General features: G+C 46.9%; 2 protein-coding genes, 1 long non-coding RNA gene and 1 pseudogene across 11 annotated transcripts in view; 1 reads left to right on the top strand and 3 right to left on the bottom strand.

Annotated features, from left to right (window-relative positions):
• The window catches only part of CHDH (choline dehydrogenase), a 32,076-nt gene extending 10,421 nt beyond the window's left edge, over positions 1–21,655 (top strand). The window contains exons 3-9 of the mRNA XM_079794719.1: positions 12,655–13,402; positions 13,810–13,961; positions 14,585–14,714; positions 15,648–15,782; positions 18,766–18,908; positions 19,329–19,431; positions 20,141–21,655. Of these exons, the coding sequence (XP_079650845.1) occupies positions 12,700–13,402; positions 13,810–13,961; positions 14,585–14,714; positions 15,648–15,782; positions 18,766–18,908; positions 19,329–19,431; positions 20,141–20,559 (1,785 nt within the window). The 5' untranslated portion in view covers positions 12,655–12,699 and the 3' untranslated portion in view covers positions 20,560–21,655. The remainder of the gene's footprint in view (positions 1–12,654; positions 13,403–13,809; positions 13,962–14,584; positions 14,715–15,647; positions 15,783–18,765; positions 18,909–19,328; positions 19,432–20,140) is intronic.
• On the bottom strand, positions 5,709–6,963 carry LOC307113447 (heterogeneous nuclear ribonucleoprotein A1-like; annotated as a pseudogene). Its single transcript has 2 exons — positions 6,916–6,963; positions 5,709–6,822 (listed from the first exon to the last, which is right to left on the bottom strand). The product of its transcript is annotated as a heterogeneous nuclear ribonucleoprotein A1-like (transcript).
• On the bottom strand, positions 14,622–19,321 carry LOC307113237. Of its 2 annotated transcripts, XR_013814815.1 has the most exons (4): positions 18,906–19,321; positions 18,548–18,675; positions 15,402–15,540; positions 14,622–14,753 (listed from the first exon to the last, which is right to left on the bottom strand). It is a non-coding gene; the product is annotated as an uncharacterized lncRNA (long non-coding RNA). The 2 variants fall into 2 exon arrangements; XR_013814816.1 differs by lacking the exon at positions 18,906–19,321 and having other exon boundaries at positions 18,548–18,769.
• A 154-nt stretch (positions 21,656–21,809) lies between the features above and the next one.
• Positions 21,810–26,714, bottom strand: part of CACNA1D (calcium voltage-gated channel subunit alpha1 D) — a 298,642-nt gene continuing 293,737 nt past the window's right edge. For 6 of the 7 annotated variants that reach the window (XM_079794704.1, XM_079794707.1, XM_079794705.1 and 3 more), the window contains 2 exons: positions 22,160–26,373; positions 21,810–22,055 (listed from right to left, as the gene is read on the bottom strand). In XM_079794704.1, the coding sequence (XP_079650830.1) occupies positions 26,080–26,373 (294 nt within the window). In that variant the 3' untranslated portion in view covers positions 21,810–22,055; positions 22,160–26,079. Of the gene's footprint in view, positions 22,056–22,135; positions 26,374–26,714 lie in introns of those variants that run through there. The other variant, XM_079794703.1, reaches the window with a different exon arrangement.

The following is a 26,714-nucleotide window of genomic DNA, read 5'->3' as shown; positions in this document are numbered from 1 at the left end:
CTCTCTCTCTCTCTCCAATCAATCAATCAACAAAAAAATTAAAAAACAACTTATTAACCATCTATGCAAGGGTTTATTTCTGGGCCCTCTATTCCATTGGTCTACATGTCGTCCTTACGCTACCATCATACTGTTTTGATTACTATTCCTGTGTAGTAAGTTTTGAAATCATGAAGTTGAATCCTTCAACTTTGTTTTTTTCCCCCCATGATTGTTTTGGCTACTTAGAGTCCCTTCAGATTCCATATGAATTTCAGGATGGGTTTCTCTATTTCTGCAAAACAAATAAATAAACAAAAATACTGTTGGGATTGCTACATTGAAACTGTATATTGCTTTGGGTAATAATGGCATTTTAACAATATTAAGTCTTTCAATCCATGAACATGGGATGTTTTTCCATTTCTTTATGTCTCCTTTAATTTCTGACAGCAGTGTTTTGTGTCAAGTCTTTTAATTCATTGGTTAAATTTATTTCTAAGTATTTTATTCTTTCTGATGCTATTATAAATGGAATCCCCCCTTAATTTCTTTCTTAGATTGTTCATTTTTAGTGTATAGAAATGTAGCTGATTTTTGTGTGTTGATTTTGGATCCTGTAACTTTGCTGCATTTGCTTTTTAGCTATACCAGTTTTTTAGTGTGTGTGCAGTCTTTTAAGGTTTTCTAAATATTATGTCATCTACAAACAGAGATAATTTTACTTCTTTTTTTAAACTTTGCTTGTTAATCCTCACCTGAGGATATTTTTTCCATTGATTTTTAGAGAGAATGGAAGGGAGGGGGGAGACAGAGATAGAAACATCAATGTGAGAGAAACACATCAATTGGTTGCCTCCCACACACACCTCAACCAGGTCCGGGGATTAAGCCTGCAACCTAGGTATGTGCCCTTGACCAGAATCAAACCCAGGACCCTTCAGTCTGCGGGCCGATGCTCTGACTACTGAGCAAAACTGTCTAGGGCTTTCTTTAAAATTTTTATGACTTTATTTCTTTTTCCTGTCTAATTGCTCTGGCTAGAACTTTCAGAACTATATTGAGTAAAAATGGCAAAAGAGGACACTCTTGACTTGTTCCCAATATTAGAGTGAAAATTTCATTCTTTCACCATTGAGTATGATGTTAGCTGAGGGTTTTTCACATATGGCCTTGATCATGTTGAGGAAGTTTCTTCCTGTTCCTAGTTTACTGTTTGTTTTTAATCATGATAGTGTTGAATTTTATCAAATGCTTTTAATGCATCAATTGAGATGTTTATGTGGTTTTTATTCCTTCATTCTCTTAATGTGCTATATTACATTGATTGATTTTCATAGGTTGAACAATCTTTGAAGTACTAGAATAAATCCTACTTGGTCATGGTACATAAACCTTTTTAATATGCTGATGAAGTTTTGCATCAAGATTCACAAGAGATATTGGTCTGTAGTTTTCTTGTTAGTGTCTTTAGTATGACTTTGGTATCTAGGTAATACTGGTCTCATGTAATGAGTTAGGAAATTTTTCCTCTTCTTCAATTTTTGGGAAGACAGTGAGAAGGATTGATGTTAATTTTTCTTTATATTTTGGGAGAATTCATGAGTGAAGCCATCGTGTCCAGGCTGTTTCTTTGTTGGGAGGTTTTTGATTACTGAGTCTATCTTCCTTACTAGTTATAGGTTTATTTGTACTTTATATTTCTTCACAATTCAATTTTGGTAGATGGTGTATTTCTGGGAATTTGTCCATTCCCTCTAGGTTTTGCAATTTGTTGGTAGAAATTATTTATAGTACTCTTATGATCCTTTTTATTTATGTAAGATCAATAGTGATGTTTCTACTTTCATTGTTGATTTTACTAATTTATTTCTGTAAAAAGCTTATTTCTGTAAAATAAAAAATGACGTTTCTACTTTCATTTCTGATTTTACTCTCTCAGTCTACCTAAATATTTGTCAGCTTTTTAAAGAACCAATTTTTGGCTTGATTTTCTCTATTACTTTTTTGTTCTTAATTTCATTTACCTCTGCTCTATTCCCTTTCTTCTGCTAGCTTTGGTTTTAGTTTGCTCTTCTTTTTCTACTTTCTTAAGATGTAAAGTTGGGTATTATTTGAAAACTTTCTTCTTTTTCAACGTGTGCATTTACAACTATGTTTCCTTCTTAGCCCTGCTTTCGCTGCATCTCATAAGTTTTGGTATGTTGTGTTTTCGTTTTCATTTGTCTCAAGGTATTTTCTGATTTTCTTTGTGATTTTATCTTTGACACATTGATTGTTTAACTTCCACATATTTGTGACATTTTCAGTTTTCCTTCTGATATTGATTTCATTCCATATGATTAGAAATTATACTTTATGTGATTTCAATCTTTTAAGAATTCATTAATATTTGTTTTATGGCCTAACATATAGTATGTCCTAGAGAATGTTCCATGTGCACTTGAGAAAAAAATGTCTATTTTGCTGCTGTTGGGTGGAGTTTTATGTGTAAGATACAGTTGGTGTGTAGTGTTATTCAAGTCCTCTATTTCCTTATTGATGTTCTCTCTGGTTAATCTATCCATTATTGAATTTGAGTACAGAAGTCTTCATTTGTTGCAGTAGAACTGTATTATTCCTTTAAATCTGTCAATACTTGCTTCATATATTTTGGGGTTCTGATGTTTGATACATATGTGAATTGCATGTTTTAAAACTTTATACAAAGGTCTCATTCAGGTGATACCATCTGTAGATTGCTTTTTATATTTTGAATATACTTTTAGGATTCATCCATGTTGATGTGAAGTGCTATGGTTCCTTCCTTTTCACTGTTGTGTGTGGGTTTTTTGATTGACTGTACTACTTTTTCTATATCCTTTGTATCTCCATATACATTTTGAAGTCAACATGTCAATTTCTACAAAAAAACAACAACCAAAACACAAACCCAAAACACCCTGCTGAGCTTTGATTGGCACTGCATCAAACTTACCAATCACTTCGGGGGAATAATGACATCACAACAATATTAGGTCTTCCTATTCATGGTATCTCTCTCTGTTTAGGCCATCTTTCATTTCTATCAGCCATGTTTGTAGTTTTTAGTGTATAGGTCTTATGCATATTTTGTTAAGCTTATTCCTAAGTGTTTCATATTTCCTGATGCTCTTGAAATTAGTATTGTTTTGTTTGGTGGTTGCCCCACAGAGGGTGGGATCTACCCCACCACCACTCAAAATATGTTTAAATATTGAGACTGATGCAACACACATGTTGCTATGTTTACTCCCAGAATGGGGCTTTTTGGGGAGAGCAGGGCAGGTAGGTACCCATATTGGTCTGGGATGTCTTGAGTGAAAAGAGGGACAAGTAGATCTGATTTTTGTTATGGTTGAAGAATAGCACTAATGTGATGATTCCCATATGTAGGTTTGATTTGAATAATTTAAACTTCTCCACTGACAGCCAGGGGAGGAATGCCAGGACTTTCTTATTGACTTGCCCAATATGGAGCAAGAGTGAGGAATGGGGTTTGAAAGCTGTCAATGGTCAAACATCAAAAATGGATGCAGACTTCTTTATTACATTTATTTACATTTAAATGTTTAGTTGTTCATTAAGAGCATATAAAAAATACAGTTGACTTTTATGTGTTTAACTTGTACCTTATAATAAATTCACTTATTAATTCCAGTAGCTTTTTAAAAGAATTTCTTGGGAATTTCTATGTAGATAATCATGTCTACAAATAAGGACATTTGTAATTCTTTCCAATTGGAATGCTTTTTTTAAACTAATTAATTAAACTTAAATTCCTAATTTAGAACCTTCATACAATGTTGAATAAAAGTGGTGAAAATGAACATTCTTGCCTTGTTCCTGATCTCAGGGGGGAAAGCTTTCAGTCTTTCACCATTTAGTACAAAGTTAGCTATAGGTATTTCATAGATGCCCTTTATCAGGAAGTTCTCTTTCATTCCTTAAGTAACACAGAGATTTTATAGATTTTGAATATTGCCAAATGATGTATGCATTAAGATGATCATGTGTTTTTCTTTTTTGGATTATTAATATGATGAAATACAAAGATTGATTGTCAAATGTTGAACCAACCTTGCATTCCTGGGATAAACTCTAGTGGGTTACAATGTATGCTTTTTGTATGTTGCTGGATATTATTTGCTAAAACTTTGTTAAAGAGTTTTGCATCTTTGTTCATGATGGACACTAGTCTGTAGTTTCCTTTTCTGGTGAAAGCTTTGTCAGTTTGATAAGATAATGCTGCATTTATTAAATGAGTTGGAGAGTGTTCTCTACTATTCTGTTTTCTATAAAATTTGTATTATTCCATCTTTAGTGTGTGTTAGATTTTACCAATGAAGTTTAGAGTTTTCTTTGTGGGAAAAATTTAAATTATGAATGTAATTTATTTAAAAGATGTATATAACTAATTAGGTTATATAGTTTTTCTTGAGTGAGCTTTGATAATCTATCTTTTAAGAAATGTATGCATATTATCTTACTTATCAAATTTATTGGGGTAAATATTATGACTATTTCTTATACTGTAGAATATGCAATAATATCCTCTCTGTCGTTGCTGATGCTGGTAATTTGTGTTATCTCTCTTTTCTTTGTCTGGGAAGGGATTTATTAATTTTATTGTTTTAAAGAACAACAGTTTGGTTTTATTAATTTTTATTTTTAAATGTTTTCAATTTTATTGATTTCTGCCATTATGTTTATTACTTTCTTCTATTTACTGTGAGATTGATTTTCTTTTTTCTAATTACTTACACATAAAAATATAGATCATCAATTTGCATTCTGACTTAGTAATATAAGCATTTTAATGCTATATATTTCCCTCAAAGCATTGCATTCCCTGCATTCAACACATTTTGGTCTGCTGTGTTTTCATTTTCATTCAGTTAAAAAATTTGCACTCTGGCCAGCGTGGCTCAGTTGTTTGGAGGGTTGTCTCATATACAGTTGTGTCCAAAAGGTGTTAGGTTTAATCCTGGTCAGGGCACATACTCAGTTGTGGGTTTGATCCCTGGTCAGGCGTGTGCAGGAGGCAACCACTCGATGTCTCTCTCTCTCTCTCTCTCTCTCTCTCTCTCTCTCTCTCTCTCTCTCTCTCTGTCTCAAATTACTATTTTTTAAATAGAGATAATCGATTGCTTAAAAAAAATCTAGCTAATGTTGAAAAAAAAAACCACATAAAAATTTGCTAATTTCTTTAGTGATTTCTTCCTTGACTCGTGGGTTATTTACAAGTGTATTTAAATTTTAATATTTAGGAATTTTTAGAAATATTTTTATTTATTTATAAATCAAATATTTGGTGGTCAGAGAAAATACTTTGTTTCATTTCAGTTCTTTTAAATTTGTTGAGATTTTTATTATGGCACAGAATAAGGTCTGTCTTGGTGATATACATTTGCACTGAACATGTATTCTTCTGTTCTTCAGTAATAACTGTTGATTAGTTGTCAGATTAGTTCATAATGTTGTTCAAATCTTCTATATTCTTACTGATTTTTTCATCTAGATGGGTTTTTAAAAAAGACATTTATTCGGCATCATGATCAGACTATTACATTTAGCAATCAACAACATGGGTACAAAAAATTCTACATTAAAATCCTTTGTTGGAATGCTTTACACTTTCCACAGAACAAAAACAGAAATAACCTGTTATACCATTAGTCACAAATAAAGTCCTCGAGGTTTTTTTTGCCCATACACTTCAGTATTGTCTAAAACATGTCTTCTTTGTAGCTGCTAGGCCCTGTCACCACTGTGCTTGGCTGAGTTCACAAATCTATTGTAACCTGTAGTTTCCCTGTCACTTTTCTGGCTCTCCTCTCTTTCTAAGCTTTGTTTCCTGGCAGTAATTAAAACCTTCTGCCGCCGCCTTAGCTACTGCTGCTGCTGGAACCACCATAGCCACCTTGGTTTCATAGTTTGGCACGGTATTGGCCTCCACCACCCCAGGAGACAGAACTTCTCTGCCTCCAAATTTTTCTCCTCCCATGGATCCAAAATTTGAAGATTGATGGTTGTAATTGCCAAAGTCACTGTAGCTTCCACCGTGTCCAAAATTGCTTCCATCATTACCAAATCCATGATAACCATCCCCACTGCCACCAACCATATCCACCACCATCACAGCTGCCACCAAAGCCACCTCCACCACGCAAGTTTCCTCCATGATCAAGGTTGTCATTCCCACCAAAACCATCTCCATGACCACCTTCGAAGTTTCCAGAACCACTTTGACCTCTTTGGCTGGACGAAGCACTAGCCATCTCTGGCTTACATAGGGCTCTTCTTACTTCACAGTTGTGGCCATTCACAGTAGGGTATTTCTGAATGACAGTTTTGTCTACAGAGTCATGGTCATCAAAGGTTACAAAAGCAAAGCCTTTCTTCCTGTCACTGCCTCAGTCGGTCATGATTTCAATCACTTCAGTTTTCCCATACTGTTCAAAATAATCTCTTAAGTGATGTTCTTAAGTGTCTTCTTTAATACCACTGACAAAAATCTTTTCCACAGTTAAGTGGGCACCAGGTCTTTGAGAATCTCCTCTTGAGACAGCCCTCTTTGGTTCCACAGCTCTTCCACCCACCTTGCGTGGCCTTGCATTCAGGCTGCATCCACCTCCTCCACCGTGGCACATGTGACAAACCCAAAGCCTCTGGAGAGCTTGGTGTTTAGATCTCTCCCACCACACAGTCTGTGAGTGGTCCCCATTGCTGAATATGGCTCCTCAGACTCTCATGGGTTGTTTCAAAGCTCAGACCTCCGATAAAGAGCTTCTGCAGCTGTTCGGACCCCTCGGCAGACTCTGACTTGGATATGACAGGAATACTTTAAGGATGCTTACTTACTCGGCAGCGTCCACCAGCTCTAATGAACATATTACTAGATGTTTTATCTATTACGATGAGGGGAGTATTGACGTCTCCAAATGTAATTATGTATTTATTCATTTCTCCTTTCATTACTCTCTGATTTTTGCTTCATGATTTTGAAGTTCTGTTGCACACACATTGAGAATTGTTTTGCCTTAGGATAAATTGTCTCCTTTATCATTTTTAGGTGTCTTCTAAACCCTGCTAGTATTCTTTGTACTGAAGTCTAGAGCTAATATTGTCACTTTAACTCTTATTTGTGTAGTGCTTATGTGGTGCATCTTTTTTCCACTTTCATATTTATTACATGTCTTTATTTTTAAAGTGGGTTTGTGTGTGTGTGTGTGCACAACATATATTTGAGTCTTTCTTTTTGAAATCTCATTTGAAAAATAAAACATCTCATTTGACAGTTTCTGCACTTTAATTGGAATATTTAGATTATTTACACTTAATGCAGTTATTGATATGGTTGGATTTAAATCTACTGTTTTATTATTGGCTCTTTATTTGTCCCATCTCTTTTTAGTTTATTCTGTCATTATTTTTTATTAGTTTCAGGTGTACAGCACAGTGGCTAGACAATTATATACTTTACAAAGTGTTCCCCTGATATTTCTACTCACCTGGCATCATATATAATTGTTACAGTACTAGAGTCCTGGTGCATGAAATTCGTGCACAGAGGGGGGTTGTCCCTCAGCCCAGCCTGTACCCTCGCCAATATGGGACCCCTCAAGGGCAGTCGGACATCCCTCTCACAATCCAGGACTGCTGGCTCCCAACTGCTTGCCTGCCTGCCTTCCTGATTGCCCCTAACCGCTTCTGCCTGCCAGCCTGATCACCCCCTAACCACTCTGCTGCCAGCCTGTTTGCCCCCAACTTCCCTCCTCTGCCGGCCTGGTCACCACTAACTGCCCTCTCCTGCAGGGTTGATCACTTCCAACTGCCCTCGCTTGCATGCTTGGTCCCTCTCAATTGCCCTCCCTTGCAGGCCAGGTGCCTCCCAACTGCCCTCTCCTGCTGGCCATCTTGTGGTGGCCATCTTGTGTCCACATGGGGGCAGGATCTTTGACCACATGGGGGCAGCGATATTGTGTGTTGCAGTGATGATCAATCTGCAGATTACTCTTTTATTAGATAGGATAGAGGCCTGGTACAGGGGTGGGGGCCAGCTGGTTTGCCCTGAAGGGCGTCCCGGATCAGGTGTGGGTTCCCTTGGGGTGTGGGGCGGTCTGAGCGAGGGGCCTGTGGTGGTTTGCAGGCCGGCCATGCCCCCTGGCAACCCAAGCAGAGGCCCTGGTATCTGGAATTTATTTTCCTTCTACAGTTGAAACTTTGTAGCCTGGAGCGGAGCCAAGCCTGGGGCTCCCGCCGAGGCTGGCAGCCATTTGTGTTGGGGTTATAATTGAAACTTTGTTGCCTTAAGCGGGTGGGCCCAGCCAGGGTGTGTGGAAAGCTTTGCTTCCCCTGTTGCCAGCGGCAACCCTGGCCTGCTCTCTCAAGCTCCATTCTGCCGCCATTTGTTTGAATTTGTTTACCTTCTATAATTGAAACTTTGTAGCTTGAGTGGAGGCTTAGGCCTGGCCAGGGCAGGGGAAAAGCTTGGCTTCCTCTGTTATCTAGGAAACCTTGCTCTCTGTGGCTGTAGCCATCTTGGTTTGGGTTAATTTGCATGCTCGCTCTGATTGGATGGTGGGCGTGGCTTGTGGGTGTGTCGGAGGTATGGTCAATTTGCATATTTGTCTATTATTAGATAGGATTATTGACTACAGGTTGTCATCCCCATGACTATTTTATAACTATCAATCTGTATTTCTCAAACCCTTCACCTTTTTCACGTAGTTCCCTACTTCCCCTTCCCCTCTGGCAAACATCAGTCTGTTCTCTGTATCTATGAGTCTGTTTCTGTTTTGTTGGTTCATTTATATTGTCCTTTAGGTTTCACATAAAAGTGAAATCATATGGTATTTGTCTTTCTCTGACTGACTTATTTCACTTAGCATAATACTCTCTAGGTCCATCCATGCTGTTGCAAATGGTAAGATTTCATTCTTTTTTATGGCTGAGCAATATTCCATTGTATATATGTACCACAATTCTTTTATCCACTCATCTATTGATGGGCACTTGGGTTGCTTCCGTATCTTGGCTACTGTAAATAACCCACTGCAATGAACCATAAGGGTGCATAAATTCTTTCAAATTAGTGTTTTGGGTTTCTTTAGATATATGTCCAGAAGTTGAATCACTGGATCATAAGGCAGTTTTAATTTTTTGAGGAAATTTCATACGGTGTCCCATAGTGGCTGCACCAATCTGCATTCCCACCTGTAGTGCACAAGGGTTCCCATTTCTCCACATCCTCTTCAACACTTGTTTGTTGATGTATTGATGGTGGCTATTCTGACAGGTGTGAGGTGCTATCTCATTGTGGTTTTAATTTGCATCTCTCTGATGATTAGTCACATTGAGCATCTTTTCATATGTCTACTGGACATCTGTACGTCCTCTTTGGAGAAGCATCTATTCAGGTACTTTGCCCATATTTTAATTGGATTTTAATTGTATGAATTCTTTATACATTTTGCATATTAATCCCTTATCAGATGTATCATTGGCAAATATATTCTCCCATTCAGTGGGTTGTCTTTTCATTTTGTTGACGATTTCCGTTACTGTGCAAAAACTTTTTAGTTTGATATAGTCCCACTTGTTTATTTTTTTTTTTCTTCTGTTTCCTTGCCTGGGGAGATATATCAGAAAAAAATTACAAGAGAAATGTCAGAGATTTTACTGCCTATGTTTTCTGGTTTCAAGTCTTATATTTGTCTTTAATCCATTTTGAGTTTATTTTTGTATATGGTGTAAGAAGGTGATCTAGTTTTATTTTTTGCCTGTTGCTGTCCAATTATTGAATAGACTGTCTTTTCCCCATTGTATGTTCTTACCTACTTTGTCAATTATTAATTGGCCATATAAGTGTGGGTTTATTTCTGGGCTCTCTGTTCTGTTCCATTGAGCTATGTGTCTGTTTTTATGCCAGGACCATCCTGTTTTGATAACTAAACCCTTGTAGTATAGTTTTATATCAGGTAGGGTAATACTTTGTTCTTCTTTCTCAAGATTGCTGTGGCTATTTGGGGCCTTTTGTGGTTCTGTATAAGTTTTTGGATTATTTATTCTAGGTCTGTGAAATATGCCATTATTTTGATAGGAATTGCATTGAATCCATAGATTGCTTTGGGTACCATATTTTCCGGCGTATAAGACGACTGGGCATATAGAAGATTTTCCTGGGTTAAAAAGTCGTCTTATACGCCGGAAAATACGGTAGTTATGAACATTTTAATGACGGTAATTCTTCCTATCCATGAGCACAAGTATATGCTTCCATTTACTTGTATCTTCTTCAATTTCTTCAGTGTCTTATAATTTTCTTATTCTTATAATTTCTTATTCTTAGGTGTTTTTGTTTGTTTTAAAATATATTTTTAGTGATTTCAGAGAGGAAGGGAGAGGGAGAGATAGAAACATCAATAATGAGGAAGAATCATTGATTAGCTGCTTCCTGCATGCTCCCCACTGGGAATCGAGCCTGCAACCTGGGCATGTGTCCTTCATTAGAATCAAACCTGGGACCCTTCAGTCTGCAGGCTGATGCTCTATCCACTGAGCCAAACTAGCTAGGGCTATTCTTAGGTATTTTTTTAAATACAATTATACTTGTATAAATGGAATTTTATTTTTTTTAGTTTCTCTTTCTGATAGTTCATTATTGGTATATAAAAGTGCAACTGATTTCTGGATATTAATTTTGTATCCTGCTACTTTACTGAATTTATCATTGCTAGTAGTTATCTATATACCGAATCATGTCATCTGCAAATAATGACAATTTTACTTCTTCCTTGGCAATTTGGATACCTTTTATTTCTTCTTCTTGATTGCTGTGGCTAGGACTTCCAGTACCATATTGAATAAGAATGGTGAAAGCAGACATCCCTGTCTTATTTCTTATCTTAAGGGAAACACTTTTAGTTTTTTGTGCATTGAGTATGATGTTAGCTGTGGGTTTGTCATATATGGGCTTTATTATATTGAGATATGTTCCCTATATTCCCACTTTGTTGAGAGTTTTTATCATAAATGGGTACTGGATTTTGTCAGATGCTTTTTCTGCATATATTGCTATGATCATATGCTTTTTATCCTTAATTTTGCTTATGTGGTGTGTCACATGTTAATTGATTTGTGGACATTGTACCAACCTTGCATCCCAGGAATAAATCCCACTTGATCATGGTGTATAATTTTTTTTTTAATCCTCACCTGAGGCTATTTTCCCATTGATTTTTAGAGGGAGGGAAAGGCAGAAATATCGATGTTAGAGAAACACATCGTTTGGTTGCCTCCTGCACGAGCCCTGACCAGGCCCGGGCTGGGGAGGAGCCTGCAACCAAGGTATGTGCCCTTGACCAGAATCAAGCCTGGGACCAAGGGTCCGCAGTCTGACTCTCTATCCATTGAGCCAAACCAGCGCGGGCTGATCTTTATAATGTGTTGCTAGATGTAGTTTGCTAATATTTTGTTAGGATCTTTGCATCTATGTTCATCAGGGATATTAGCCTCTGATTTTCTCTCTTTGTAGTGTCTTTATCTGGTTTTTGAATTAGGATGACACTGGCCTCACAAAATGAACTTAGAAGCCTTCCCTCCTCTTGAAATTTTTGGAATACCGGTAGTTTGAGAAGGATTGATGTTAGTCCTTTTCTGAATGTTTGATAAAATTCACCTGGAAAGGGGCATGCCTTTTACCCTATCAGGTCATTAGTGTGGAGAGCTGAGTTAACCCAGTGGGAAGCTGAGCTGCTGCCACCTGGGGCTAGTATGGGGCCTGGAGCGCTGGAAGGTTCCTCTCCGTGTTGCTGCTTCAGACGTGGCTTTCAGGAGCCCTGGGGCCTCTTTCTCCGTGCCTGCGCGAGGGGGCAGTGGGGAGTAGGCCCCTTTCTCTGCACTCTGACCTCAGCCTGCCTCCAGTGGTGGGCTGCCTCCTGGAGGGGCGGGGGGGTCTATCGGGGTTTTCTTGAGGTTTCTCAGTCCTCTTGTGGCAGCCCTAGTCTCGGGCAGGTCATGGCTGGGCTTTCTCAGTTCTTGTGTCCAAGAGCTCTCGACGGGCTGCCTGGTTCTTTTCTACCTCTGCACCGAGCATGTGGGGATTGATCTGCACACTGCTGGGAAAGGACCCTGCAAAAGCTACTGACATGTTTTGTTTGTTAGAACTTCAGCATTCTCCAGAGTGATCTTTGAAAACAGTCGCTCTGATCCCACTCAATGGAAAGCTGTCCAGTGTATGCTATGGCCCTCAGGTCAAAGGCTTTCAGCTCTGCAGTCTAGAGCCCCCCACCCCGACTTTCTATCAGTTACTTGTTTAAGTCTTATCTGTCTCCCTGGCCCCCGACCATCAGTTTTGAGGGCAGGGATCTTGTTCTGTGTGTTGCTAGCAATGGAATGGCTCAGCCACTGTCTTGAAAGAATGAGGAATGAGTGGACGCCTGGAAAGCCCTTACCTCCCCTGCTCTCCAGCAGACAGACTCCTGCCCAGCTACAGGTTCATGCACAGGTGTCGCAAGAAGCCTCCCAGCCCTGGGCAGACTTCTTGGTGAGCCTGCGGAGGCCCTGTGCCGCACCAGGCGGCTGCCCAGCTTGAGGCTGATTCTGCATCGGCGTGCCGCATTAAAACATTTAAGGCCTGTTTTTCTGTTTTAGGAAAAGCAAACCCTCCGTGGATATCAGCGGACTTGGACTGGAAGCATGTGGTGTGTCCTGCGTGGCTGGAGGCGAGGGCACCTGAGCCCTTGGGGAGTGCAGGGGCAGCAGTGGCCGCCGGCCTTCCGTGCTCTGGCCAGTGCGGCCCCCGGGAGTGGAAACGAATACAGCCACGTGGTGGTGGGTGCAGGCTCCGCGGGCTGCGTGCTGGCTGGACGGCTCACCGAGGACCCTGATAAGCATGTGCTGCTGTTGGAGGCCGGGCCCAAGGACACGCACGCGGGGAGCAAGCGGCTCTTGTGGAAGATCCACATGCCCGCGGCCCTCGTGGCCAACCTGTGTGACGACAAGTACAACTGGTGCTACCACACCGAGCCGCAGGCAGGCATGGACGGCCGCGTGCTGTACTGGCCGCGCGGCCGGGTGTGGGGGGGCTCCTCGTCCCTCAACGCCATGGTCTACATCCGCGGGCACGCCGAGGACTACGACCGCTGGCACCGACAGGGCGCCACGGACTGGGACTACGCTCACTGCCTGCCCTACTTCCGCAAGGCGCAGTGCCACGAGCTGGGTGCCAGCCGGTACCGCGGCGACCAGGGCCCCCTGCACGTGTCGCGGGGTAAGACCAACCACCCGCTGCACCGGGCATTCTTGGAGGCGGCTCAGCAGGCCGGCTACCCCCTCACCGAGGACATGAACGGCTTTCAGCAGGAAGGCTTCGGCTGGATGGACATGACCATCCACAAAGGTAGCGTAAAATGTCCCCCTCCCCCCGCAAAAAAAATTTTTACTAGTACAGCCCCCTCCCTCCTGCTCGCATCTTGGTCAGTAAGGGTGGACACCTGGGGCTGGTCTGAGCTGGAGGGGAGTGACACCTTGGGCATTCATTCTCTGGGTCTCTGGCCCCCGAGGGTGTGGATAATGAGTTAGCTCTCTGGCCACAGAGACTTACAGATGGGGAAACAGGCACGGAACCTCCAGGGGCCCCAGGTGGACGTGGGTTTCCGTGGACAGGGTCTTTGGTCTCAGCCTTACTTGGAAGGCAGAGCCTACACAGTCAGGGAAAGACTCATTTCCCCTTTCTCCAGCCCCTTCCCACGCCCCCCCTGGGCAGGGGCCAGGGGCTGTGCCTGAAATCCTCGCTCTGTCCTGCAGGCCAGCGCTGGAGCGCAGCCTGTGCGTACCTGCACCCAGCACTCAGCCGCCCCAACCTCACCGCCGAGGCCCGGACGTTCGTGAGCAGGGTGCTGTTTGAAGGCACCCGCGCAGTGGGCGTGGAGTACATCAAGAACGGCCAGAGCCACAGGGTGAGCCAAGCACCCCCAGGCCTGGGCTGCTCAGATGGGGGCGGGAATGGGCCGTAGTCATGCTCTCGTCTCCATCAGCTCTGTGGTGGGCAGTGGGCAGCTGGTGGCAGTGGCCTGAAAGATCGCTCCCAGGGCTTAGCTGGGGTGGAGGCCCGTGCTGTGCCCCGGATGAGCGCCCCTGTGAGCCTGCCTGCCACTCCCCACCTCGGCGCTGTCCCCAGGACCTTCCACCCCTTTTCGGAAGTTGATAGGTTTTACTAGAGGTTTTGAGAGCCGTAGCCGTGATCATACTCCGTATTTCTGCACTGGGCTGTCCTCCGCTTAGCAGTGCGTCAGGATTGTCCTCCATCCCACTGCTCGCCTTATGGGAACCGCTCGTTCGAGTGTGGTTTCTCATTTAAGTTCCACGGTCCTATTTTTAAGACCATCATTACTGACTGGCGGTCGCAGAATATTCCAGAATATAATCATGATTTATTTATGAGCGCACGGGATAGCCGAACACGTGGGGAGCTTTCACACAGCACCCCGGGCATCCTCCTCCCACGCCGAGGCCGCGTTCTCAGGTTCTGTCTGCCTTTGGGAGGGGGAGTGTGACCTGCTGGGCCCGCTGCCTCTTCCAGGCTTATGCCAGCAACGAGGTGATTCTGAGTGGAGGTGCCATCAACTCCCCGCAGCTGCTCATGCTTTCTGGCGTCGGCAACGCAGACGACCTCAAGAAGCTGGGCATCCCCGTGGTGTGCCACCTTCCGGGTGAGTTTCCTTCTCCACTGCTCCTGGAGGGGGTCTCTGCTAAACAAAACGGTTTATTGTATTGTGTTAGTGTGGACTGGGGAGGGGACAGGAGTCGGTGCTTTTCAGAACTGTCCCATTTCTCTCATGAGCCTGAAGGTCCCCCAGGGACTCCCCCCGCCCCCCAAGTCTTTGGGTTGCTCTCCTCCTGTCCCTGGCCATCCTGCCCCACTGAGAGGCGAGGCCCGGTAGCAGGGAGCATCTGCCCCTAAAGCCTGCTGGGCCAGACTCAGCAGGTCACCCGGGCAGCTCTGTGCTGAGGGCCCAGGCCCCTGTGTTTTCCATCCTCAGTGCTCACCACTTGCTCTGATGTTAAAGATGCTAACTCAGCACTCCTGGGTCTGCTTCTCACATGAAGACAGTGCTCTGGGCCTGCAGTTTATTCTACAAACTGTCTTTGATGCCCTTTGGGGCCTGTCCCTTTTGCCCTCCCTTATAACCCAAGCTCCCAGTGTCCTGGCCGTTTTGCGTTGAGGCTTCCTCATAAGGGGTCTGTGAAAGTGCTGGGCCATGACAGTGACCTGCCCAGCATCCCCTTGAGCTTGGATGAGCTCACGCAGGGTCTGCACAGCATGAGGGGGCCTGCTTCCCCCGGCCAGAGGTGAGGTTGGGCTGTCAGCCATGCAGTGACAGCTCCCTGAGCAGTACCTGCTGCACACGTGGGCCCTGCCCTCATGGAGGGCACTGCTTGGCAGGAAGGCAACTGGATGGGTGGCTTTGGCAACATCTGAGGGGGCTGGACTTGGCCAGGAGTGCAGAATGGTGTCCCTGGGAGGTGATCCGGGGCCTGTAGATAAGTGGGTAGGGGAGAAGTTTTCAAAACCAGGGGGATGTTGAGAGGTTAGCTAAGCTCCCCTAGGTAGCCCTTCTCCTCACCACGCCCTCCTATTTCAGGAGTTGGTCAGAACCTGCAAGACCACCTGGAGATATACATCCAGCAGGCATGCACCCGTCCTATCACCCTCCACGCAGCACAGAAGCCCCTGAGGAAGGTCCGGATTGGTCTGGAGTGGCTCTGGAAGTTCACAGGTGGGTAGAGATGGTCTGAGGGCATCGTGAGGTGCTGAGCAAGGGCTCTGGTCCCAGATTGCTGGTTTGAAGCTGAGCTCTGCCATTTGCCTCAGCTCTTCGAGCCTTAGCTTTCCCATCTGAAAAATGGGATACACAGGGCCTGACCTGGGTGAGATGCCTCAAGGGCTAGGTGCTGCTCTTCCCACAGATGGATGGGGATGGCCTTGTGCTGGACACTATGAGCTGGCCAAGGAGCCAGGAGAAAAGGCACTTGGTGCTGGACTATAGAATCAGCATCCATTTCTTAGTTAGAAAACAAATGGAGAAAGTAGAGGAGAACCAAGATGGCGGCATAGGTAAAGGTGGTACTCGCCGCTCCCATAACCACATCAAAATTACAACTAAAATACAGAACATCACTCAGAACCACCTGAAAGCTGGCTGAATGGAAGTCCTACAACTAGAGAAGTAAAGAAAACAGCACAGGAAGACTGGTAGGAGGGGTGGAGGCACGGAATGGGCCGGTCTGACACCCACGTGTGGCTTTTTTTTTTTTTTTTTTCAATTGGGAGGAATAGCTTAGCTCAGTGGTCGGCAAACTGCGGCTTGTGAGCCACATGTGGTTCTTTGGCCCCTTGAGTGTGGCTCTTCCACAAAATACCACAGCCTGGGCGAGTCTGTTTTGAAGAAGTGGCGTTAGAAGAAGTTTAAGTTTAAAAAATTGGGCTCTCAAAAGAAATTTCAATTGTTATACTGTTGATATTTGGCTCTGTTGACTAATGAGTTTGCCAACCACTGGCTTAGCTGCAGAGGTCTCCCGTGAGGAGCAAGGGGTCCCAGCCCCATACCAGACCTCCAGCCCAGGGTTCCAGAGCTAGGAAGAGAAGTCCCTGTAATTTTGGGCTGTAAAAACCAGTGGTGATTGTGGCTGAGTGACAAGGAGGCAATTCCTTTTTAAAGGGCCAGCACATGAACTTACAGACTCGCTCCATCTGAGCGTGGTGCTGGGGCAATGGCTTCGGGGGAGCCAGGAACTTATGGGAGGAACTGGATTGCCTAGCATCTGAGCAAAAACTCAGGGGTGCTCGCAGGGCTCACTGTTCCTGTGCTAAGATCTCCTGTTGCAGAGCTGACTGGCAGCCATATCTGCATTTCCATCAGCCTGGCCTACATTGTTTGCTCTGCCAAGGTGAGTCCCTGAGACCCCGCCACATCCAACTTGCAGCAGCTTTTCCATATGAATGGCCTGTCCTGGCTCAGGCATCAGACTTTTCTAAAATCTCTCAAGCAAGCAAGAGCTGGTGTCAGCGTGCCCAATACCTATCGATAAGAGGCCCAAGACAGTTTGGCACTTCCGGACCCAACACAAGTGGCGGCCAGCTGTAGGTCGCTCTGTGGCTCTTGCAAGGTGGTCCCAGGCAGCGGCTGATTTTGCACCTCCCAGGAGACCCCAGAGCCAGTGCACCTAATGGACAGCTTCAGACCCTACCAGAGTACAGCTCTACACATCCACAAGCAGCACACTCAAGGGGCAGACTCAGTGAGCACCAAAGCCCCACTGAAGCAAGTCCTGCTCCAGAGGGCTGTCTCCTGCCCATCAGCTCTCCCACTGCAGTCACACCTGATCCTCACAGCCAATTGGCCTGTGGCTAACAGCAATTAAGACTCAACTACAACAAGACTGTGCACACAGCCCACAAAGGGGTGCACCTAGAGTGCCCAGCTCAGGTGACTGGGGAGGCTGAGCCACTGGGCCCTACAGGGCACCTACTGGACAAGGCCACTCTGCCAATTCTAGGAGAAGAGCAGCTTTACATAATACATAGAAACAAACACAAAATGCAGAGACAAAGAAACATGTCATAAATAAAAGAACAGAAGAAATAGGAAAAATCTAAATGAAATGGAAGCAAGCAAACTACTAGGTACCATCATTCACATTTATGGGAGTGCTGGAAGGAGAAGAGAGAGAGCAAGATACTGAAAACCTATTTGAAGAAATAATGGACTTATAGGTCCAGGAAGTGCAGAGTCCTAAACAAGAGGAACCCAAAGAGGCCCAAACCAAGACACATCCTAATTAAAATGCCAAGGGTTAAAGACAAAGAGATAATCTTAAAAGCAGCAAGAGAAAAACAGCAAAAGAAGAAAAAAGATTAAAAAGGTAATAAATACATATCAACAATTGAGTCTGAAAATAAAAATAAATGAACAAGGAATCTAATGAATAAAATAGACTCAGAGGCATGGAAACATGGAACAGACTGACAAATCTGGGGGTGGAGATTATAACCAAAGAACTTATGTGCATATATGAATTGCCTATGGACACAGACAATAGGGTGGTGAAGGGCAGGAACTGGATAGAGGGGAACATCTGTAATACTCTCAACAATAAAGATTTAAAGGAAAAAAAAAGAAAATGGAAAATGCTGAGTTTCCATAACTGAGTTTGGCCAGGAAATGGTGCTTTGAAATCCTATTCATTCACTCAGCACCTGTTTCTCACAAATTTACCAAGTGCTAGAGGGTGAGAAGTCCCAGAAAGGCAGGTATCCTCCGGCATTTACACTGGGAGGGGGACAGTGGAGAGAATCAGGTAACCATGCTAAATGTTAAATGCTGTGAGAGAAAGACCAGGGGATCTGAAAGGCAGGAAGAGTATGTGCCAAGGCGCCTGGACTAGGCATCTCATTAGTTGGGCCAGAGAGATTGCAACCCGTGGTGGGAGGTTAGCAGGGGGAGGGCTTGATCACGAGGAGGCCAGGCCAGGTTAGGGTTACCTGTGGGACCCCAGGCCTCACAGTCCAGTCTCAGTGGTGGAGTCAGGGGGAGAGGCAAAGCTGAAGACTCTCGGCAGGTAGACAGGCAGCTGACATTGGAAGCTGTGGTGCCGTGCCGGTGAGCCCACCTGGGGAGAGAGGAAGGACAGGTGGGCGCACTGGGGGCCTGAGGCCGGCCCACAGGCCCTGCTCTGACTGACTTCTCTTCCAACCCTCAGGGGATGGAGCCACGGCCCACCTGGAAACAGGTGGGTTCATCAGGAGCCGGCCTGGGGTCTCCCACCCAGACATCCAGTTCCACTTCCTGCCGTCCCAAGTGATTGACCACGGGCGTGTCCCCACCCAGGAGGAGGCTTACCAGGTGAGCAGACAGTCTCTTCTCCATCTTCCCCACTGCGGCAGGGCCTTCAGGGTGGGGATTGCACAGGCCTGTGCCCGCCCTGCAGCTGCTCAGTACGTCTGAGCGGGGACAGGTGAGGCCCACACCAGCTTAGGGCAGCTGCTCTCGGCACTGAGCACCGGAGTGCACCAATGGCACCAACTCTGCCCAGGGCTTGCCAGCTCCTGAAAAGTCTGGACAATCCGTTCCAGAGGCAGGAGTGCTTCCCCAAGCTGGTTTTTAATCACCGTGGAGGGTGGGCAGGTAAGACGCAGGCAGATGCTAAAATATACCTGCTTTTAATTGACTTTGGATACAGAGCCCCACCCCAGGAAACCTGGGACCTCTCTAAACTGAGTTGGGGGGCTGATGGAAGTGACTGCTCCCTCTGGATTCACCCAGGTGCATGTGGGGACCATGCGGGGCACGAGTGTGGGCTGGCTCAAACTGAGAAGTGCCAACCCCCAGGACCACCCTGTGCTGCAACCCAACTACTTGTCCACAGGTAACTCCCCCGCCACCTGTGTGTGCCCCAGGCCTGCTGGTCACTGACTGAATGGCTGCCTTTATGGGTTTGTTTCTGAGACACAGTCGCGCTCTGTCTTCCCTCCGCCCCATCATTCTAGTCTGCACACTTGCACACGCTGCTGTGTGGTGCCCGGGGTCCCTTGAAGTAACCACATGAGAGATGTGCAGCTTTCAAAGCAACTTACCCGGAGGTTCAAGGCGGCGACCTGGCTGTGTACACATAGCTCACGAGCATTTTTCCTGCTGTGACTGTGAACACCTTCAAAAGCGACTATGTTCCCCGGCCTGCCTCTCTGCACACAGCGAAAATGAGCGCTCCCCAGCCGGCAGGTTATGCCCAGTAAAGCCGTGGGGCCCTCCCAGCCACACGGTGGCAGAGGCGAGGTGTGAGTTCCGATTCCTAACGTGCAGATACAATCCAGATCCCCGATTCACACCGGGGGCCTCTGAGGCACGCCGTGTCCGTCTCGCCTGCTCCCCGTTTGGGCTTCATGGGACTCTGCTTGGTGGCACGCCACCGCCTGTGGGGAGGGCAGGAACCGGACAGGCCACAGCAGCCGGGTGGCCGGGACCTCCGCGTCCTGCACGGTCTCCCCGCGGGCAGCTGACCGAGCCTCTCCAGGCCCGAGTCTGCCTGCAAGGCCAGCGTGGTCAGAGGACGCTCACCTGTGCCTTCTCCTCCACAGAAGCCGACATTCACGATTTCCGCAATTGTGTGAAGCTGACCAGAGAAATTTTTGCCCAGGAAGCCCTGGCCCCGTTCCGGGGAAAAGAGCTCCAGCCAGGAAGCCACGTGCAGTCCGATAAAGACATCGACGCCTTTGTGCGGGCGAAAGCGGACAGCGCCTACCACCCCTCGTGCACCTGCAAGATGGGCCAGCCCTCCGACCCCACGGCCGTGGTGGATCCGCAGACCAGGGTGATTGGGGTGGAAAACCTCAGGGTGGTCGACGCGTCCATCATGCCCAGCGTGGTCAGCGGCAACCTGAACGCCCCCACGATCATGATCGCGGAGAAAGCAGCTGACATCATCAGGGGGCGGCCTGCACTCCGGGACAAGGACGTCCCCGTGTACAAACCCAGGACCCTGGCCACCCAGCGTTGAGGCAGTCGCTGCCTGGGAAGGCCCCCAACCAGCCAAGAGAGGCAGCACAGCCCTTCTCCAAACGCTCTTTCCTGAAACTCTCTAGAATGTTAGGGTTCAGTGGCAGAGAACTGGACAATTTAAGATGTGAGACCAGTCGTGTTCAGTGCCAGGTTCCTCTCCCCCTGCCTTGTCCCGTGGGCCTTTGGGAAAGGCCAGCATTCTGGCAGGAGGCCCGTGGAAGACTCCGCTCCTACCTGGGCCCCCTCCAACCCAGGGGCCTGCTGTCTTCCTCATTCCTGGTTGGCTGGAGGAAGGTGGTCCTCTCCCAGGCCTCCCTCTGAAGGCAGGCCCCTCCGAGCAGGCTGCTGTGCAGAGGCTGGGAGCTGCCTGCTCCGAGGGGGCACCCTCCACCTCGGGCTGCAAGCTGTGGCTGAAACAGGAGTCCTGCCGAAGTTAGGGAGTGCAGCCGGGACTTGTGCCTAAGCCTGCAGTGCCCTGTTCAGGGGGAGCGCTGCCTGCGGGGTGGGGTGAGGGGCAGCAGCAGCCTCTCCTCTCCCCCGGGCTCCCTGATCTCACCCCCCGGAGGGAGGCACGAGCTGGTGCCCGGAGGGGCCGGCAGCTCCCTGCCTGGTTCTTACTGAACACAGCCTGGCGAGAGGATTTCTGGGTCTTGTTCAAGGAGAGAAGCGTCTGCGAAGACCCCTCGCCACTACAGGTTTCACGTCTTGGCATTTTAGACGAGTTTCTTGTTACCAGGAAACCTGGAACCCAGAGCAAACCCCACCTGCCAGACCTCGCTCCATGCCAGGCCGTGAAGACTCTTTCCCTTGGCGCTGGGCAAGGCCGGCTCGTTCTCATTCTCCAGCTGTCCGTGGGAACAAGCGGGCCGGGCCGCGGCGGGCCGGAATGGCCGTCAGTGAAACTACGCGGCCTGGCCCCGCAAAAATGCGATTGAGAGAGAAAAGTAAATTGTCAGATTTGAGTTTGGGGTGGTGGGAAGAAAACCAGATACAAGCAGCATTTAAAACAGTCCTTTGATCTTTAAATTCCTCATAATTCAATAATGTAATCCAATAACTTATTTTTTAACTGAGATACCTTTTCCAGACTGCTCTTACAAGGTAATAAACTAAATGCATTTTGGATTGATTGTTTTTAAAGTTATTCAAAGCCACAGTCTGTGGCAGGGAACGAAAGAATTCTATGTGGAAGTCTGCCATGCTGGGCCCAGAATAAGGGAGGTGTGTTGGGGGGGAACAGGACGTTCAGGCTTCTCCCAGGACCGGAGTGGACTGAGGTGGCTCAGAGGCCTGACAGCCACACGTGTGTTCCCGAGAAAGACCTTCCAGAAAGGCAGGGAGAAGAAAACCACCTCTCCTTCCATTACATCTCACCTGGATCCTGCTTTATTTCCGTTCCACGCAAGGGTCGGGGAAGAAAAGTCTAGATCTGCCAAGAGATTTCTCCTAGAGAGGCTACCGCCGTGGCCGCCATCCTCGGGGTCTGGGAGCCACCTGCAGGGGCGAAGGAGCAGCAGGAGTGTGGGTGCCCCCGCCCCCCCCGCTCCGAAGGCCAAGGAGTAACGAGTCAGGTGCGTGGGGTCCAGGACTGCACTGACCTTCACGGTGCTGGTATGGCAGGTGCACGCCATTCAGTTCCGCCACCCTGTGTTCTGGGGATGGTCCCGTCTCCAAGACTGGCTTGTTGCTACTGTGGCTGTGTTGCAGGTAAAGCAAATAACACATCCCGGCCCCCTTCCCACTCTTGCATACAGGGCTTGGTTCCTAGGATTGCACAGTTTAGCCACCACAGAAATAAGTTTCCAAAGAGAAAGACCGTCACATGTCACAAACCCACAGGGGTTCAGACCGGGGATGGAATATTCTGACTTAAAGCAGCGCCCCCTCGGTCCCGACAGCTGAGCGCTGTGCGCGTCGGGGCAGAGTGAGCAGCGGCCCGCGTCACACCCACCAGGCTGCCTGCAGTTCCACTGCCACGGGGGCCTGCCGCCTGAGGGAGGGCTGTCGTCTGAGGCGGCCAGAGGGGCAGAAGGTGCCGACCGAGGTGGGGCGAGGAGCCAGTCAGGCTGCTGCAGCGGCTGGGCCGCACTGAGCCCCCAATCCTGCCCCCCGAAGTTCCCAGGAGACAAGGCATATCATTTTAGAGAAATAAAGGCTTTACAACAAAGGAAAGCGTAGCTGGAGTCTGCTTTGAGTGGGGGTAGACTGCCCATTAAACCCCTGAGCAAAAGCCTGCAGTAGCTAAAAAATCAAAGAACGTAATGGACAAAAAAATGGTTTAAAAGCATAAAAGCTGCGTTTGTGTCCAGGGACCAGGCTCTGAGGAGCGCTGACCCCTCTAAAGAAGCCTGTGCTTGGGCCGACGAATCAGCAGATGGTCTTCCTGACAGAACGAGGGCTGACACGCAGGTAGGAGCAGCCAGCAAGAACCATCATTTCCATACATTCAGGTAGATTCTTCTCTCCAGCCAGACCACGTGCCTCCACCCACAGGTCAGTGCCTATTTCCACTGATCAACTCAACATCAGATCTAACACCTAGATCCCTTTCTCTTAAAAACCAGGGGAAACCCACACAACCCCGTCACTGGCCGGGTCTCGAGACCCAGGCAGTCCTCTCACGTCGTCTCCCATCACCGTCCTCAAGGCCACGCTCCGCTTGTTCCCATGGTGGAAGCCAGGGCCCCAGGCCTGCTCCTCAGCCTCGCCTGCCCTCAGAGTTCCCAGGAGACGAGACATATCATTGTAGAGAAGTAAAAACGTCAGCAAACGAAAGCGTAGCTGGAGTCTGTGTTGAGCTGGGTCGTTGCGTCAAGAAGCTGGAGCCGTGCGTGACCATGTTTTAGAACAAACTGACTGACCGCCGTCATAACAACAAAAACCTTTGTAGAAAAGCAGACGATTGGCAAAGACACTTACTCCCGTGGTGTAGCCTATTAAAGCCACAACATGAAACAAGCGGCCCTGGTTTCTTTCACCTGCGTGGGGTCAGCGATAAATGGGGCTTGTCCAGCAGGTCAAGCCCACACTGTGCACCGAGGCGCTTCCCGCCTTCACCACCCACCCTCCCGGGCCTCGGGCTAATGCCGAAACGTCTTGGAATGGATCGGGGAAGCACCACCCGGCCACGCCTGGATGGAAACCACCGGGACAGTTGTTAACGAGGCTCTTGCTTGTTGATAGTTACATCAGAGCTGCCATTTCCATGTTGTGATACCATGAAAAACACAGATTAAAGAAACTAAAGACTTCCCGGGGACACAACAAAGTGACATTTTTCAGGGGACGGAAGGGGAACCAAAAGAAAAGACATTTAATCATAAAACTTTCCTAAAACAAAGGAAAAAACAAACCATGCTCTACAACTTCAAATTTTTCTTACAAAGAAAAATTTAATGTTAAGTGAGAGGCTGAACCAGGCTTAAAGCAGACAGAGATTAGGAGTGGTGCAGCCCATAAAAATGCCCATTTTTAAGTACTGACTGGAAAACATCGTTGCCTATCCCAGAAAAGTCAGTCCTGGTAGGCAATGTTGGACTGGTGATGGTAAGCCACACAATAAGACCAATACCTAAGAGAGAAACAGAGTCCGAGGAGATGGTAACAGTGGTTTAGCCCTTTAGGAGAAACAGTGCTCTCTGCAGCTGGTATCAAGTGACCATAGGCATTGACGGAGTGACGAGAAGAAGAAAAAAATCTACACAATTACAGAACTGCCCTCACAGAGTGCCCGCCCCTCCCAAGCTCTCACTGGCAAACGCCAGTTCTTTGCAAGGAGAGCTCCCAAATACAATAAAATTATTACACCATTTTCTTCTGAAGAACATTTTACATTTAATAAAAAAGAATTTACGTCAAGAAATAATCATTTACAAACCTTGAAGAGTTTTTGCCTGGATCTGGAGTAAGAAGAGGTTTGTAAGGTCTTCATAGCAAAGTATTGTTATTTACAAAAAAGAAAAAAATCAACATTTAACAGGTTGTCTATTTAAAATTTAAAAACTTTGAACCCAAAAATTGCTACCTGTTTTTTTGACTGCAGAGAATCCCTGCCAAGGTAACTTGACAAAGTCAGCATTATTCCGTGAACAGAAAAGGAAGCCTTGACGGGTCTAACGATCCCAAAGTGGGTTTTCTCAGGAAGTACAATCGCAGTGGGAGTGCATTCTAGTGAAAACGTCAGCCCTCATTCAGTTGCATATAAAAGCCCTCGGAGAGAACACACAGTACAGCAATGTTTTGTAAAAAGGCAACAATACTATTTGTCCAGACCCCGACCTTCTAACCCTCTAAGGATCGTTGTCACTTTGCTCCCTCCACTCCCCGCCCCCAGCGTTCCTTACTTCCTAACTAAGATAAACAGCCTCACCTTTCCCAGGGGACACGAGCAGAGGGACTTCATTCACCTGCAAGAATGTCCACCACGAGGAATGCCACGGGGTCAGTCCTGTCTTGAACTTACGGGGATGGGGGTTAAAAGTAAAACCACCCGTGGTGGAGCAAAAGGTACTCTCTCAAATCACAGCACTCTTGCCCAGGGAGAAGACCGCAAAGAGTCATCGGGTATATCTTATAGGGACTCAAAATACTTTAGAAAAATCTATATAGTGTCAAGTTCTTTTGAACTTACAATTTCACCCCCCAAAAGATTGTTCACTGAATAAATGAGAATTGGCTCAATTTCTCCTACTTCCGTTCAGTCCGAGTAAAAATTCCAATGATTTCTAGATTTTAGTGGGGGCACTACAATTATTAGGACCCATGAATATTGCTGCAGTTCAAATACGATACAATAATTACAAAATATAGACCATCTCTTTACAAATACAAATTATCATATATTACAAGTCATGTACAGTAAGTCTAAGTTTTAAACAAACTAGCGTATCTAAGTTGACCTGGCTGCGAGTGCATTAGGATTCCAGTTTACGGCTGCCCTTGCCTGACAGTCAGAAACCGACCATCTGCGCGGCGCGCTCCCGTGCAAACTGGTGTCACGGGACAGAAAACCTTGCCTGTGAGGTCCTGCTTCCCTCTGCGGAGGACGGCTGGTGGGTAGCCCTGACTGACTGTATTTCAGAACAGGAACCAGGAAGCAGGGTGTCTGGGAGGGATATGCTGGGCCCAGTGAATGTCTGATATGCTAGACCGATGGCTGAGGTAATGACACAGGTACGGTGATCGTCATCACCTTGAACCTTCCCCACCGTGCCTGTGGGCGGTGGGCATGGGCAAGTGCCCCGCGTGGGCTGTGAGCAAGAGGGCAGGCTTGCCCAGCGCCCGTCCTCCGTGAGTGGGCGGGACGGGACCTGCTGTCCCCCGCAGCTGGGGCTCAGCTCTCAGCACAGCTGTTCCCTACAGGTTTATGGCTTCCTTGAGGCATGACGTCACCTGCACAAAAGTCTAACTGAACACGGACTTCACACGAGTGCCTAACCTTTCCTAACTATGAGGCACTTTTTCCCTGGCCCTCAGGCACCCCACCTGAGGGCAGAGCCAGTCCACCCCTCCCTGAGGGCTACAGGGTGGTGATGCATATCATTTCATCCGCGAGGTCCTCCTCCTCCCTCCCCAGGTCTGGCTCTTCGTCGCTGTAACCTGGCCCGAAGTCCTGGAGCTCGTAGTCCTGCCGGCTCGAGTCGGGGCTCACGTCCCCGTTAGCCCGGGGGTGCACGGTCCCATTAAGCAGGTGGCTGGCTGCACTCTCCATCTCGTCGATGGTTAGGTCACAGGCATCGGCAATCTCGTGTTTTGTCGCCGACACAAATTTTGGGTCCCTCGCATACCGTCCTAAGCCTTCGGATATCAGGACCTGCACAGGAAAGAGGATCGGCGGCATGAATGTGCTGAAAAGCTTTGCGGGGGACAAGGACAGAAAACCCACCTCAAGCACTAACTGCACCACGCGGCCAGCCGCATTCGCCAGATCACGTGCATGGTAACTACATGTCAGTGGAAATGGCTTTGGCTTTGAAATACCACGAAACTCACAAACTGTACAAAGCCCAACAAGAACGAAACCCACTGGGGAAGACAAGACTCTCAGAGTAAACGGGTAACAGTCGCAGGCACAGCCCATGTGATCCCAGGGACAGCTGTTTGAGACTCGGCAGCGACTAGTGGGTCTACACTCATGCTGTCGGCACCATCCGT

This window comes from Cnephaeus nilssonii (genome assembly GCF_951640355.1).
Source record: "Cnephaeus nilssonii genome assembly, chromosome: 17".
In the NCBI taxonomy this organism is placed as follows: Eukaryota; Metazoa; Chordata; class Mammalia; order Chiroptera; family Vespertilionidae; genus Cnephaeus; species Cnephaeus nilssonii.
This window is presented reverse-complemented; position numbering and strand designations above follow the sequence as displayed.